We start from the raw sequence: 16,579 nt of genomic DNA, 5'->3' as shown, positions 1-16,579 counted from the left end.
CTAAATCACAATATCCATCTGTTTTTCGCTCTTCTGACTCCCCTAATCAGATGACGAGGCACAACAGATTTTGCATGAATGAGTGTAGTATTAGCAGGCCAATATCGTGTAAAAGTGAATCTACCATTTCGCATTCAATTGGAATTTATGGTAACACCCTCAGTTCCCATGTTAAATGTAACAGGAAGCATCAAATGTGAACTGGTTTTTAATACTGGGTGGAATATCTGCAACTTCCTGCGTGGTAGGGGAGAGAGTATAACACACTAAAGTGAGACCAAGTCCTGCCTGGCAGTAGATTCAATCCTATAGTAAAAAGAAGCACCTGAGGACATCTGGGTATTTGATTGCAGGTGTTACAGTGTTGAAATAAAACATGACGACTTCTGAAATAACACCTGCTCTCTAATAAGGTTTTAATTGTTGAAGTCAGACCTATGCTAGTTTCCAGAGCAAAGTTTTTTTCTGTTTTCTGTACTAATTGTTTAAAAACTGACATTAAATGCAAACACTGTCCCACACACATCTTCAGCAGTGCTCAGAACAAATACAAACTTTTATGCATTCCAGTGGTCCCAGGACTGTATCGTCAGCAAATCTGGTGAAGCTTAGTAAGACGGGGGCCGCATGCACTCTTTATTTCAGAGCAGGAGGCCTTCAATACACAGATATTTGCAAATAACTGAGCTGTCATAAAAGAGGGGAGCTATGGCAGTGAGCTAGTAAATACATACTGTTTGTATTGTAAGATCATACGCAATTGTGGGTATAATGTGCTCTTTCCTCAAAATGATCCAGTACCATTCATGTTGCTTACTGTTTTGTGTCTGAAGAAATATTTTCTCTAATGGATGCCATGAAGATGTAGTTCAACTGTGCAAAGGCAACAGATATAAAGAAAAGAAAAATAAGTTGATATTTTATGTAGAACTTCTCTGGTGGAACCAGCCTCTTGTTTTATTTTAGGTACTTTCTTGAAACTGGAGGCATTTCCACAACCAGATCAGTCTCTAGATGACTATGAAATGGAGGCAGTGAGTGTCTGTAACAGCACAAGTATGGCGTGCGACTGAATGAAACCAGTATCTTCTAAAATCTACCTAGAGTCTTTAGAGTATTTTTCTTGTGGCAAGGAAGGAGTGTAATTCAGAACAGTCTCCACATATCCATTAAATACATTTTATTTGGACTACTGTATTTCTGACTAAAAAATTATTTGACAGGTGAGTGAAGCTCTGAGGACTTTTCCAAATCTTTGAGGTGTGTTGTCTCTTTGAATTTTTCTGAGCAGCAGCCCACCGGAAAATTTGGGCATGGCTTATGTTTTAATTTTCTGGGGTTTGGGATATGGCTGTACTGGAAAGCAGGAAGATGCTGGGCAGCACCAGCCGCGAGGACAGGGCGAAGTGTGAGCGCCCAGAGGGTCAGCCCTGCAGGATCCCCAGTGTGCGTGCTGCCCACTTACCCTTACTGCTGCTGCTGTTACCTCTGCCACGTAGACTGCGCGGATATTCTATCTTCGGTTGCTACCTACTTGCTGTGCTAAATTCTTCATGAGGTGATGTTACTGTACTCAATGGCAAATGCAGTATTGGTGCTCTTCACAGGTGAGTAGGTCAGGTTTGTCTTTTTCCAGCTGTAGAAACTGCTGGCAGCGTAAAAGAAACCGTGTTTGATCTGGAGAGGGGTGTTGTAAAAATGTGGATAATGAACCAGAAATCTTGACGGCATTGCTGGCTGGATCTGAGAGGAACAGGTTGCAGTTCAAGAGCCACATGGCTGTTGCCGCAGAGAGGGGATGATGAAGTGCTCACCTGAGGCCAATTCAGACTAGCCTGCTGATCTGGCTAAAACTAATTGTCTAATCTTTTAAGTTATTTTTCAGCTGAACTGGCTGGCCTGTTTCTCAGTGGAGCTATAAAAAATGACAGGTAGTAAGAAAACGGAGGATTCCCCTACTTGGCAGCAGGGTGATTTTTTTTTTTTTTTTTTTTTGATCAATCTAAGCAGGTCAGGCAATTGCACTTTAAATTCTATCAAATTCTTAAGTTTGAGCACCATCATCCTCCAAACTGATGCCTGTTGAAGTCCAAGTTGGCATTATTTTCCTCATTTGCAGGCATGATATAATAAGATCTCCTCTGGTTTTCAATTAATCTGTTTTCCTTTGTGTCATAGAGCATTTTTTTGTAGATCTGAATGCTTTTTATTTCCTCAGTTATCATTTTGTAATGCCTTCATACTGTAAATGTATAAACTGAAGAGCATAAGAACTGATACAGTGTATTAGGCTCACTTTTTCAAGCTGCTGAAAGTGCTCTGAATGCATTGGATATGCTGGCTCAAGTTTCCTCCGCAAGCCTTGCATGATTGACCAGTGTAGCTGCTTAATTTTTCCATTCAAATTCTTTCTCAGAAATTGTTGCACCTGAATTGGATTTTTAGTTTTAGGAGCTAATAGTAGCTTTTACTCTGATAATTTCTTGTAGTGTGTCATGGTTTAACCCCAGCCAGCAACTAGGCACCACGTAACCGCTCGCTCACTCCCCCACGGTGGGACGGGGGAAAGAATTGGAAGAGTAAAAGTGAGAAAACTCATGGTTTGAGATAAAGACAGTTTAACAGGGAAAGCAAAAACTGTGCACGCAAGCAGAGCAAAACAGGGAATCCATTCACCACTCCCCATGGGCAGGCAGGTGTTCAGCCATCTCCAGGGAAGCAGGGCTGCATCACGCGTAGTGGTTTCTTGGGAAGACTGACGCCATCACTCCGAACGTCCCCCCATCACCCTCCCTTCTTCTTCCTCCCAGCTTTATATACCGAGCATGACGCCATATGGTATGGAATATCTCTTTGGCCAGCCTGGGTCAGCCGTCCTGGCTGCGTCCCCTCCCAGCTCCCTGTGCACCCCCAGCCAGCCTTCCCGCTAGCAGGCCAGCACGAGAAGCTGGACTGTCCTTGTCTGCCCAGCAACAACCCAAAACATCAGCACATTATCAACATTTTCTCATCCCAAATGCAAAATACAGCCTCACGCTACCTTCTGTGAAGAAAATTAACTCTATCCCAGCTGAAACAAGGACGTAATGGAAGTCTTAAACTTTGAGTCAGAAATGTTCAAATGTAGGTAAATGTAAGGTTGGATTTACTACGAAAGTTTTGGGTTTCGAGCTTTTTGTTTACATACTGCATTGGTCTTATTTGCTGGGGACAAACTGAGGTCAGATCTGGAAGTGAAAATCTGAGGACTAAGGAAAAATCTCATTCATGCTGCTTAACTTGAGATGATTTACTGGTGGATTGACATAACTTTATGAATTAATTCAGCAATATTGCTGTTTGTTGTTGTCACTTTGATTTCTGTTGCCAGGTAATATTGATTGGAATTTGGTACTTGTTGTGTGGCTTTTCAGTCAAGCAGATTGATAACATACTGCTCCAAATTCCCAAATTCTAAATTCAGACCTAACTGTCATGAGATTGTTTTATTGAAAATTAAAAACAGAAGCTGTCTGTGAATATCATTGTGTTTCTGAATGAATGATAAGCTGAGATCCTTCATCTTTCAGAATAAGGCTTTCTAAGTGGTGGTAACCTGCATAACTTTCTGGAAAAAATCACTCCCCAGATGCAGTTTGTCATTGGAAGTGGAGCTGATGGTTGACTTTGCTCTCAGGGACTGTGTAGTATCATGCAAGCAGCATTTAGTTGTCAGAGGAACAGTGCTGTTTTGGAATGGGCGATTAAGTGCTTTAAATACAGTAAAACTTTCCCTTATTTTCTTTGCAAATTCATCTCTCATTCACTTGCACATACCACAGTAGTTTCTTTAGCAAATGAGGCATGAACAAGTGCTACATTCAGTACATAACTTGTTTTGTGTGCAACTAGCTCAAAGTGAGGTGGGGCCCATAGGAGGAAATAAGAAATATGACTGTAAGTAAAATTCTGTGGACTTCAGTACTTCAACTAACAACATCATTACTTTTTTTGATACGGTATTTCCTGTGGTTCTCTGGATCATTGTGGATACGTGGTCACCTTTATTGGCAACAGTTAAATCCATAATCTCCAAATTAATAGTGTAAAAATTAACTGGTGTCAGTAGCACCTATTATTTTCTATGCATCTGAATTAATTTGCTAAGGCAGAAAATGAGTTATTGCGTAAGTATCTGGACTGTGTAGGTAGCCATCTGCCAAAACGGCTCCATACTAAAAGAAGCAGTTCAGTTTTTGATTTGGAAGGGAATACTTAGCCTAATGTAGCCAAAACCACCCTTAGGGGGTTTTTGAGCTGGGTGTGGATAAAAGGAACAAGTGTTTTCAACTTAGAGGATAGGATCCTTACTCAGTAGGGAGGCCTGCAGGGAACGCAGACTTCACAGTCAGTAGACCAAAGAAAGTAGATTGATCTTCTTATATTATAGCCAAGAGAACGTGGCCCAAGGATTAATCTGTTGACAGGACACATTTAAATCACCAGGAAATTTGCTGTTGTCCTATTGGAGATGCAGTTCTCTGCAATAAGAGAGAGTTGTAGAAACGTGTCCAAGGTGTTTGGCAAATTGACAAAAATGAAGAGCTGGAGCTCAGGAGGTTTCCTTGCACACGTATATATGGCAGAGTTTTCCATTAAATTATAATGTCACCAAGTCTGGACAGATTTCATGGGGCTGGACAGCCCATGTAGAGGTATCAGTGCTAACACACAGGTACTACTTACATCTTTATGTAGTAGCTAGTTCTGTATCCTGAAAGCTTGAATGGAAACTGAGCGGATCCAGGAACATCTTGGTGTAGGTCATCTACCATAACAGTTGCTACATCAAAAATGGGAGATCCTGCTGTCCTTGTCACCCTCCTTCCTCTCATCCTGTCATCACATACTCATGTCCATTTCCTTGCTTCTGTTCTCATACTCATTGAATCCTCCATGAGCTAATTTAATTTACTAGTTCAGATAAAGCAACCAATAGGGGATTATATCCTTTTCAACTGTTGAGTCTGGGTTAGCTCACAAGAGAGCCTGGTGGGCACTAAAGCTGGCATTTAGGACTAACTGGTATCATGCTGACAGAGTGGAGGAAACAGGGCTTGAAACCTGGAGGTAAGGCTTTCAGCTGTGGTGAGCCTTTGGATCAGCTCAGCTGCTCACACACCACCTTCTCGACTGTATTGACTTTCCTTCACTCAGGCAGCAGAATTAATTTGGCATGAGGACAAGGCTGGGGTATTTCATCTGTGGAGTGCCATAGCTTACTGAGCCCAGTTAGGGACCAGTAAAGGTCTGGCATGTAACCACTCTTGTCTGTGACTTACCCATAATGTCACTCTTCATTGAGCTGCTAACTCCTTTGTGTAGCTGTGGAAGCTGTAGCTTGGACTTCTATAACGAGAGTTTTCAGTCATCATCTGCTTGTGTCTTGATGTTGTTCATCTACTTAATCTTAAAGGCAATAGATCTTAACTCTAGGCCAGTGTGTTAAATTGATTGCATGGAGGAGTTGACTTGAAGCTGAGGTACTTTATGCCTATTGAGGGATATGACGGAGGACTTTTAAAAGCTGTAAAAGAAAATAAGTTTTTGCGATTGCAATTTAAGGTATCTAGTATTTCAGCAGTAGGTACTCTTAGTAATTTTTTTTTTGTGAGAAATTTACTTGCCTCTTATGCTTAGAATTTGTGTGCCTGAATAAACTGGAATAGGTTTAAAATTAAACTGTGGTTTGAATTGGATTCTCAAATCACAATGTTGTTTGCAGTACAGATTTAAAGTATGGACATACTATGAATGCTGAGTGGACAGAAATCCTCTGAACAGACAAACTGTAGTTGAATGAACATAACTTCTTACCTTTTAAAATTACTCTAATTAGGAGAATGTCTTACTTTATGGACTGTTGAAATGTCTTGCAGGTGGATTCACCAATGAACTTGAGGAACCCACATGATTTGGTAATACTAATGAGACAAGAAACAACGGTTAACTACCTCAAAGAACTGGAGGTAAAGCAAAATGTTAAGTACTGATTTCTGAAAACACAGAATTTTTTTTCATAAGCTTTTTAGTGACGTAGATGGGGAACAGAAGTCATTATTGGCATAATTGTGCTTCAGTGAAAAGATGAAGAATTCTTTAGAGCTCAAGAATTTTGTGCCTCAGGTTTGCTCAACTGGTTATCATTGTCCTCAGCTGCATCATTTGCTGTTGATATCCATAAATAGTAACATTTTTAAGTAAAGTAATTTAGGTACTGGATTCTGCAGCTGACTACTATTCCAGAACTATTTGTAGAAGTGTTGTCTTAGATTTGTTATAGCTGCTATTTAGAGTACAGCCTGTAGGCCATGAATTTCCCTGGCTTTGTCGGGCCATTCATTCCATTGCTTTTCCTAGGACACATCAGAGAGCAGGTCACCTCTGTTTTTCTTGAAACTCATTTATTATTGAAAAAGAGTCTGAAAACATGCTTCTGAAAAGGGCTTTAATGAACTTCAAACTGATAATTTAAACTAAAGTTTAAATATAATGTGGACTGAGCAAGCTAACGGCTCGCAGCCTTTTTTCTGGCTATGCACTTATTTCTCTTGTGCCAGCTTTGGTTTTTTCAGATCATCATAACTAGCTAACTGGGAGTTTAGATGAGCACCAGAGGTAGCTTTAGGTGAATGGGAGAAATGGAAGGGAGGGGAACAAAGCTGGGCTGCCCCTTATGTGACTGTATTCAGCCAGTCTTTCTCATCAAGGTATACTCGTTTTTGTGGTAATGTACATTGTAGCTATGTTTGGAACAACAGTTGTAAGCTTTTCAGGACACAGGTTGTGTCTAAATTGTGACTAATGTACAATTTGTGGCATACAAATAACTCTCATCAGAAATTACCTATTGTAAGATCTTGCACAGGTTGCTACTACTGTATATATCTCTAGTATTGCATAGTAGCATGTTATCAAATGTGTATGGCTGTAATTAAAAATGCACATTTTCTTCTCTTTTCACCTACAAATCCCTATGATACTTAATGGGTTTTCAATTTGCAGATCTAGGTGAGAATTAAATACAGCTTACTGTGCTGGGACAGATCATTAGTCCATTGACTGGTCATAGTAATCAATACCTATGAACATTATAGGGTGAAAGGTAGCTCCTAAGGCACATCATAAGCTGATCTATAGAAATTATTCTTAGTCTTGATTCTTGCATTAGCCTGCTACCTCAGTTGTACTTAGCGTGCTGGATGGTTAAGAAGATCATTTTGTTTGCAATCTCTGGTATTATTTCCATGAGGTCTTACAGTAGAGGAAATGGGTCCAAATATGGAAAAGTTGATGTACTGTTAACAACTATTATTTCTTTTTCTGAATGGCCTGCCACGAATTTGGAATGCTATTAGCCCTCTTCTTAGGTACAGCAGGAGAAATAAGGGCCTCTTCAAGTCATATTATCTCTAATGAAAATATTTATATTCCATCTAAATCAAAAAATATCCCAAAGATGGGATATTCCCCCACAGAGGGAAATATTCCCAAAATTTGAAAAAAGTGTGTTAGATTTTCTTCAAATGGACTTTATTTTAAGGAAAAAGTTGGACTGTTCAACTCCCAGCAACTATACAGTTTGCTTTCATCAGTATACATTCTTCTATTTCCGTTTTTTTTATTCCTACAGAAACAGTTAGTTGCTCAAAAGATTCATATAGAGGAAAATGAGGACAGAGACACAGGGCTGGAACAAAGGCATAATAAAGAGGATCCGGACTGCATTAAAGCAAAGGTGCCCTTGGGGGACCTAGATCTATACGATGGCACGTACATCACCTTAGAGAGCAAAGATATCCGGTAATAAAATGCTTTGTATTTTAAGATTTTTATTGAATGAAAAAAATCAACAAAACCTCTTAATGCAATTAAGAAGAAAAATACTATCACTGGTTCTTCTTTATATGACAGTTGTTTTATTTTGTGTTATTGTGAAAGAAAATTGGAACAGTTTCTGCCACTAATTACGAAAGGGTACAACACAAAAATGCTGTCTCCTCGAAACTGTCCATGTGAGCCCTACCCTGAAACTTCTCCATTCTATTCCCAGCCTCCCAATCAGTTCCACCACTGTAACTCTATACTGATGTGACCAGACATGTGAATTAAACTGAAGAGCATCATGTGGAAGGAGGTTGAATTTGCCTGAGTGTGCTTTGAGTGTTTTGCGCTAGATACATTTCTTGTAGTGGGAACTGTCTTGACTTAAATTTGAATGAAATTCTGTTGATTATGAAGCTGTTGAACCTTCTGGTCATACACATATTGCTGTGTTAAGTAAATAAAGGATGTGTGGACAGTCTGCTTGACATTCAGCTTCATTGGTAATTCATCTTCAGGGCTGACTGTTTTGTTTTTCTAGTTTTATTTTTTTAACGTAATCAGATAATGACTTGAACTGGGAAAAGATTCATTTTATCCTCAGATACCTTCATCTGGGCTTCTCGCTAATGCTTGGGATTTGTTTGTTTTAGTTCAAGAGTCTTCTAATCTGCATGCATTGCCATTTGCCTGGCAAATAGATCATTAATCATAGTAGTGATACACTAGGTTGACGCTGATACGTTTTGGAGGCTATCCAAATGTTGATGTTTTCTCTAAAGCAGACAGAAATTTATTTACTTTATCCTATAGTGATGACATCCTGATACAACTGAAACCTGGGAAGACATCAGAAATGGTCTAATGTGCTCAAACAGAGGATTTTTGTAATGGTCCAGTCAGAATACTGTGTCTGTCAACTACAATACTGTCTTTTATGAACTTTAGCAGTATTTTAATCTGGAGTCTGCTGTGTTATGTTGTTATATCCTCAGCCCTGAAGACTATATAGACACAAAGTCGCCGGTGCCTCCAGACCTGCAGCAGCCAGACTGTACAAAAGTTCTAGATCTTCCATATAGCATTCATGCTTTTCAGCACTTACGGGTAAGTGAGCAAATGCAGGTATGGTTTTTTCTCAACCAGGGAGAGGAGTAGAAAACTCTTCCTGGCAGTTCTCAGTCAAGGTTGAAAGGTATTGTAATATTTCAAGACTGTTTCAGACTTTTTTTTTAAAACCACAGTTGTGCCCCAATTAAAGTACCTGCTTGTAGGAAGACAGGTCAGTCAGTTACGCAGATCCTGTTTCTCTTTTGTTATTGTTTGCCTTACTTTAGAGAGTGGTTTTAGGAAAATGGAGTATTTTGTTTTCATAACACGTTTCATTAGTAAAATGGTAGCATTCATTGGAAATGCTTCTAACTTGTGAATTGTTTCAGTTGAAAATCAGTGTGCGCTGAACAGGGTCGTTCAACTGTGTGAAGATTCAGGGTCAGAAAATTGTTTGTAGGCTTGTCAGTAGCCCCTAATATACATGACTCTCTCTTTGGTATCTGAATGCCAAGCCCAAACCCAGAGGGTGAGATAATTGTTCTTTACTAGTGCAAAGTTCATCTGTCTTAGAAAGGTTATAGTGAAAGTGTGGTGCAAAAATTGGTTTTGTCAACAGTATTATATGAGCAGATTTTCTAATGCAGATGCAGCTGTAGTGCCTATATCTTGATATTTATTTTATTTACAAGTCTTTAAAATAACTTTTCATGTACAGATAAGGATTTTCTTACAAACAGAACAGGAATTGAAGTTTTCTAGCTCTGTTCCTGGATCTGGATGTACTTTTGAAACAAGTATGTTTGTTGTTGGAGAAGGAAGAAAGAGAAGAAATGTAGGGATACTTTCATAGTGTGCATGTAACCTGACAAATATGAGTCAAGTGCTTCGGTGGTCATTAGTGAAATCAATAGCTGCCAGATATAGAGTGCTCCTATAGCATTCACAAGCAGAGGCTGCTTTTGGCTGCTTCTGGTGTTTGCCTATGTATAATAATATATATTATTCATTTGGCAAAGGTGACATTATCCTGTCAAGTCCGTAAGATCTTGATACAAAAGGATGATAGGAATGTAAAATAACCAAGCTGCAAATTTTCCTGGGAGTCATGCTCTTGTGTATATTTCTCCTACTTTTAGTTAAAGTGTCAGCAAATGCCTATGTTCAATTTTTATTTTAGGGTGTCCAAGAAAGAGTTAATCTTTCCGCACCCTTGTTACCTAAAGAAGATCCAATCTTCACATACTTATCACGGAGGCTGGGAAGAAGTATAGAGGAAATAGGTCATCGTATTTATGATGGGCTAATGAAGGTATGAAACTGTAATCTTACTGTACACACAAAAAGAGTGCTAGAAAGGTCTCCAGAGATTAGATATGCCTGGTACATGCAATCAGATCCAATACTAGTTTTGCACATATATTTTTGGTTTACGTTACAGTTACAAAAGGCAGACTAAAAACATTTTCTGCTAGGTAAGCAGAGGTAGAAGAAGGCATCAGCAAAGCCAGTAAATAGATACTTACTGTCATCTTTAATGACTCATGCATTTGTGTGGTCTGGCAAGCCACACTCATTGCTCTGTTTAATAACAGCTTTTAAACGAAAATGCAGGCACTTAAAGAACAAAGAAGAAACAATAGTACTGATATGTGTATGTTTTTATTCAATGCCTTCCTGCAAAATACAGGAACTCTCATTGAACTCCAGCTAAGGTACTGATGCTTAAACTACCATTACTTCGCATTTCATCTCATTTTGAATTTTTACCTGTCTGAAAGGCAGAAGTTCTGTTTCCTTAATACATTTATATGCTAGTTCATTCTTCCTGAACATTCACAACTATTGATAAATGGCAGCTTTCCAGAGGAGGAAAAACCTTCCTTAGAGCAGGTTTGGTGCTCAGCTCTCCACAGCATAGAAATTAAAGCCCTGATTAACCTTTTAGTTCATGTCCTAGTAGTTAGTATAGTTCATGTGTTTCTCTTTACTGCAGAACTCTTCTTCCTGGGTACTCTATAATATGGCTTCTTTTTACTGGCGAATAAAGAACGAGCCATACCAAGTAGTAGAATGTGCCATGCGTGCCCTTCATTTTTCTTCGAGGTAAGAATTGCTACTGAAGATTTCTTTTCAAATTACTAGATTAGGATAACGAGAAAAGTTATCCTAATTAGTAAAAAGGTTTTAGTTTCTAAGTATCCTAAGGAATAATCCATGGTACTTGTCCTTAGTCTTTGTATATGCCTAGTATAGCACATACAATTTATACATTTTCCTATCAAATTACATGTTAAATATGTGGCTGAAGAATGAATGTATCCTTATGCACAAGTCTTACACAGTCTGACCTTCTTTTAACGTCTGTTTTTGACGATTTCTTTTCCTTTTCTTTTCTTCTTTTAGGCAAAATAAAGACATTGCATTGGTAAATTTGGCAAATATTCTGCACCGGGCTCACTTCTCCGCAGATGCAGCTATTGTGGTTCATGCAGCTCTGGATTACAGTGACTTCTTTACCAGCTATTACACTTTGGGAAATATATATGCAGTAAATACTATCTTTATTTTCCAAGGCTTGTAGAAAACTGAATATTATTTAATCTTTCTGGCTTGACTTGTAATGCTTTACTCATTTACAATGTATCTTGTGTTCCACATGCATTTCACACTTAATGTTTAAGATCCTGTCAAGATATTTTCATCCAAAAGTCTGTCTTTCAGCAAGGATTTTTATTTGCACTTGGAAACAAATTCCGGGGAAATTCTCCTGCAGCATTTCTTTAGCAGATATAGTGGCTTGAGTTTCAGCAATGACAGGCTGCTTTCTACCACCAATTAACATTTGAGTTAATGACTTCCTTAAACATTGAATATTTTTTTATTAAATTTTACCAACCAATGGCTAATTCTCTCTCTCGGTCATTCTTCAGATGCTTGGAGAGTACAACCACTCAGTCCTGTGTTATGATCATGCTCTACAGGCCAAACCAGGGTTTGAGCAAGCTGTAAAAAGGAAGCATGCTGTCCTATGTCAGCAAAAACTTGAGCAAAAATTGGAAGCCCAGCATAGGTAACTAAAGCAGCATCCTAGTGGCAGTGCATACAATCTCACTTTTATTGTTCTCTTGCAGCAATTATTTGTATTTCAAATAGAATAATGATTTTCAACTTTCTGTATTTCTTAGACTGTGCAATAAAATCGTTCATAAGAATACTTTAAGAAACCCAGAGTTGAAAATGTGCAACACTGTAGGAAAAGCTGATATTTTAAAAAGCATTCAAAGTAAATCTTTTCTACTCTTGAATTCTCAAGATCACTTCAGCGAACATTAAATGAATTGAAGGAATATCAGAAGCAGCATGACCATTACCTTAGGCAACAAGATGTTTTAGACAAGTACAAGCTCATCCAGGAGGAACAAATCTTGAGGAACATCATTCACGAGACACAGATGGCAAAAGAAGCTCAATTAGGTACAACTTTTCAGAGTTCACATTCATTACAGTGATGAAGAAATTGCACATATTCAAATTAATGTCAGGGCGTAACTTCTTTATACATTAAGAAGGCCCTGTGTGGCTGTTGTGTGGTTCTTATTAAAACAAGGGATTGCAATATGTTCTTGAACAGCATTTTTTTAAGTCTTTGAAAGACAGAGTTTACTCTGTGCTGATTAAATAAATAAAAAGGGTTGACCAAATTGGGGCCGGAGAGATTGACTGTATGCTGTCTTTGTCACCTCAAAATAGCACTTACACAGTAGAAAAAAATGTTTTGTGCTCTGCAGGGAACCATCAGATCTGTAGACTGGGCAACCAGCAGCATAGCTTGCACTGTCAGTGGGACCAGCCTGTTCGTTATCACCGCGGAGACATTTTTGAAAATGTGGAATATGTTCAGGTTTGTCTGTGAATTGGTATCACTGCTTTCAGTTGCATTCCATTTGCCTTTTTAGCAAAATAGTTCAATTTTTTTGAGGCTTGACAAATGGGTTATGGTTTGTGTGTGGTAATTATAGTGAGAAATCATTTAGGCTGTTTTCTAGAGTGTAAAGTATTTAATGATAGTTTCTTTTGCTAGTAATACAAGCTGAGATAGACTGTGGATTATAGAAATTGAGCGAGTTTATTATATAAGACTTTCTTTTACTTAGAAAAGAGATCTGTTAGAATTCTTTGAATTGAAAAACTTTATTTCATTCCAAAGTCTTAGTTTCCTATGAGATACCAGCCACTTCTATATTGACTGCTTTGCTTTTTCAAACTGCATAGAACAGCCAAGTATTTTTTCCTATGAAATACAAGAATCCTCACTTGAGGAATTACAGCTTTCTCTTAAATAAATACACTATATTTCAGGCACACTAACAGGATCATAACGTGTTTAATATTCTAATTTAGTTTCCTTCAGGGAGGACAAGAAAAAACATTAGGCAGCCAATGTTAATGAAGAGGCAAAGGTTTTCTAAGGAGTTAGTTTTCTAATGTACATGTGGTGTATGGAACAAGAATTATTCTTTAGTGGAAAGAATATTCGAATATAACAGCTTAAAAGTGTGTTTAAAATAATATTGTATCAATCGCTTATCTCTACAGCCTTAAAATGGATCGTAATTTCTTTTGTTTATTACACTGTCGTATAACTCAAGCTATGCAATGTTTGCACGCTGCTTCCAATTTAATCTTTTTGCCTACCAGAAGGAGCACAAAACTGCCATAAGCAATTAACAAATGGAGGAGCAGGGCTCAGTGGTGTTGAATCTAGTGAGTGCTTTTGCAGCCCAAAAATAAGGTGTTAGCCTGGTTTTGTGAGTATTTGCTGATTCTATATCTTGAATTAGACAGGGCACCAAGGAAATCAGATATAGCAATATTGAGAAGTTTTGGAAGCAGGGTGTATACTAATACTGAAAATCCAGAATGAAAACTACCGAGCGACACCACTGCTGTGTTAGAACTACTGATAAAGGTTATGGTTTCATTTATTTTGCAATGTGGAATGTGTTCTGGACTTTCCCCTCAACTAGTTTAAAAAACAGGAATAATTATTTTTATTATGTTATGTTTTCTTTTTGGATGTTCTTCCTATTATAATAATTACAAATTCAGATTATAAAGATAATTCTGAAAGCCATGAATCTTAGTAACTTTCACTTGAACTACAGCTATGCAGTCTAGGTATGTAAATTTTGTTTGTGGTCTATTAGAAGCATTTGCTTGGTACCTTTTGGCTTTTTTTTTTTTTTTTTTGGTTATTTGCACCTGTGTTTTCATTGTTGACTTATTTACGACATGAATATTACTTTTCCATGGTGTGAGTGGATCAAGAGGCTTAAATTTCCTTTTTTTTTTTTTCTTTCTGCTACCCGAATTTCAGCTCATCAGTGAGGCTTAACTACATAAATGGTGGGGAAAAAAAATAATGTGCAGAAATGCAGCCGGTAATATACCATCTCTTTTCCTTATTAAATATTGTTTTTCTGTTGTTTCTAGTTTGGTGAAGACTCTTCAACTTCTAGCATGACCTCTGTGAATTTGGATCTTCATGCAAACCAAAGCGACCACAGCCAGTCCTTGCAGTCTTCCCCTATTGCTCGTTCTATCATTTCAGTGTGGAGTGTAGAATCCAATAGAGTGAGTGAAGAGGATACGCTTTGCCCTTTCAAAGAGTTGTGAAGGAGTGAATCTTGCCTTGTTTATGTGAAACTTCTTAGCATTTGGGCTACAGTTTTGATGTGTGGCAGCACTGGAGAATGTAGCATTGCGACATTCTGAATTTCTTCAACATATAAGTATCTCTGTAGTTTCTCTGTACCAGTTTCTCATCATTTGAAACTCTACTACAGTGCAGAGGGGTTGGTTCTTGGCTACCTTTGCAAACATCTGCTGCAAATAAAGCAGTACAGCTGAGTAAAGATAAAAAATGGAACTGCTGTTATTCCAAAAAAGATGGAAACATAATAGTTTTTAAGATCTCTGCTCTTTTTTCTCCTTATGTTCTTATTAGCGTGTTAATTAGAATATTAAAAATGCTGAGAAAATAATAATTTCTTTCCCCCTTAGGACAAACAGCATATTCTCTGGCCTCAGCGATCAGAGTGCATGAAATCTTTCCCCAAAATTCCTGATCCAGAAGAACTGCCAACTTATTTCCTGCCTCCTGAAAATAGGGGATTTAGGCAAGTGTTGATTTTTTAAAATTATATTTGTAAGTTTTCACCCTAATGTCTTAATGAGCATTTTCTTTCTGGAGAGGATGGATGCAGTTAATAATCAACAGCACAGATGTGTTCAGATCTCTTTCTCTGGCCGTTCCACAGAAGGGGAGGGTGTTTTCCTTTATTGTTGACTTTGCTGTAACTGTAACAACAATCAGATCCAATTTCACAGTGATTCTTTCCTGACTGTTTGTGCAAGGTCAATACATGAAATACCTACAATATTACTAAAAGAATGAGGATTTAAGCACAACTCGGAATGTCTTCTAGGGTATATTTTTAAAAAAAAAAGACCTTGAGAGAGAGAATGAGGTGAGTATATATTTAATAACTACAGTTAACTGTTGTACATTGCATACATCCTCTTAGGTTTAGTTATGATAACAGAAATTCGTGAAGAGTAGAAAACACTAAAAAAGGATTAGGAAGGGGAAACCCTGGCTTGTTCCTTTGGGACAAAGATAGAAAACCAGCTTAGTTGTGGAATAGTCAGTAATATTTGTTACTACACAGGATAAAATAAATGTGTCTATGCTGCAATAGCTACCTTACATAGATCAATGCAATTTCATAATATCCTACTCAACATTAGAATAGTGGTAGTAAGAAAGCTTTCGTCTCCTAGTTGGTACAATTCTAGTATTAAGCATGTGTTAAAGAACAGTTTCCATCCACAAATGTCCTGAAGCTTCCTTTGAAAAAAAATGTTCAACTTAGAATGTTCTTCCCAAATAATTTGGCTACCTCTTGATGTTTTTTAAATCAAAATTTAGTTTAAAAAAACTTCAGCATTTTCTTAACTTCATCCAGTCCTTATTAGCATAATATGAGAACCTTCTGTGTCTTATCTCTATTGCATTATCCATTATTTACAGGTATTCTGTGCTTAAAAATGGAAAGTCAAGACCTTATTTATTAATGAGTTTTCAAGGGAAGAGTGGCCCTTGAATTCTCCTGGTTTGCAGCTCATGTCTTGTGTCAGTCTACAGTATGAGACCTGTCAGCTGATATGTAGCAGATTCTTATGTTTATATAGCATGTGCTGCATGTCACTGATACTAATTTGTCTTGGTTCTCCTTACTGCTAGAGTCCAGCCAATCCTCAGTATCCCAACAGATACTGTCAGGCATGGAGAAACCCAGGCACCAGACTGTTCTTCCATTACTGATGCTCGTAACAATGAATCTTTAAACATACTGGTCAAGGAACTAGACAGTAATCTGGATTTGAAATCCAAGATGCCAGATGATCAAGCAAGACAAGTAAGGGGCATTTTCGTATTGATTCTCTTCTATTTTAAAGTGTTTCTCTCTATTGCCTTAAAAATCTTACTCAGAACGTGAAAGGTTCTGCTATTTAAAAGATTGCTTGATATGACAAGCTGATCAGTACTTGCAAAAAAGGGGAGAAAGGCAGAACTTGTCACTCAGCATAAGACTTGTTG

The 16,579-nt window shown here is 37.9% G+C and overlaps 1 protein-coding gene across 1 annotated transcript in view; it reads left to right on the top strand.

Annotated features, from left to right (window-relative positions):
* TTC17 (tetratricopeptide repeat domain 17) overlaps positions 1–16,579 on the top strand; it is a 61,861-nt gene that overhangs the window by 10,191 nt on the left and 35,091 nt on the right. The window contains exons 2-13 of the mRNA XM_082001092.1: positions 5,919–6,008; positions 7,673–7,842; positions 8,859–8,970; positions 10,094–10,225; positions 10,910–11,019; positions 11,320–11,464; positions 11,847–11,986; positions 12,230–12,390; positions 12,705–12,817; positions 14,410–14,550; positions 14,980–15,099; positions 16,230–16,397. Of these exons, the coding sequence (XP_081857218.1) occupies positions 5,919–6,008; positions 7,673–7,842; positions 8,859–8,970; positions 10,094–10,225; positions 10,910–11,019; positions 11,320–11,464; positions 11,847–11,986; positions 12,230–12,390; positions 12,705–12,817; positions 14,410–14,550; positions 14,980–15,099; positions 16,230–16,397 (1,602 nt within the window). The remainder of the gene's footprint in view (positions 1–5,918; positions 6,009–7,672; positions 7,843–8,858; positions 8,971–10,093; positions 10,226–10,909; positions 11,020–11,319; positions 11,465–11,846; positions 11,987–12,229; positions 12,391–12,704; positions 12,818–14,409; positions 14,551–14,979; positions 15,100–16,229; positions 16,398–16,579) is intronic.

This window comes from Phaethon aethereus (assembly GCF_964289735.1).
Source record: "Phaethon aethereus genome assembly, chromosome: 5".
Taxonomy (NCBI): domain Eukaryota; kingdom Metazoa; phylum Chordata; class Aves; order Phaethontiformes; family Phaethontidae; genus Phaethon; species Phaethon aethereus.
This window is presented reverse-complemented; position numbering and strand designations above follow the sequence as displayed.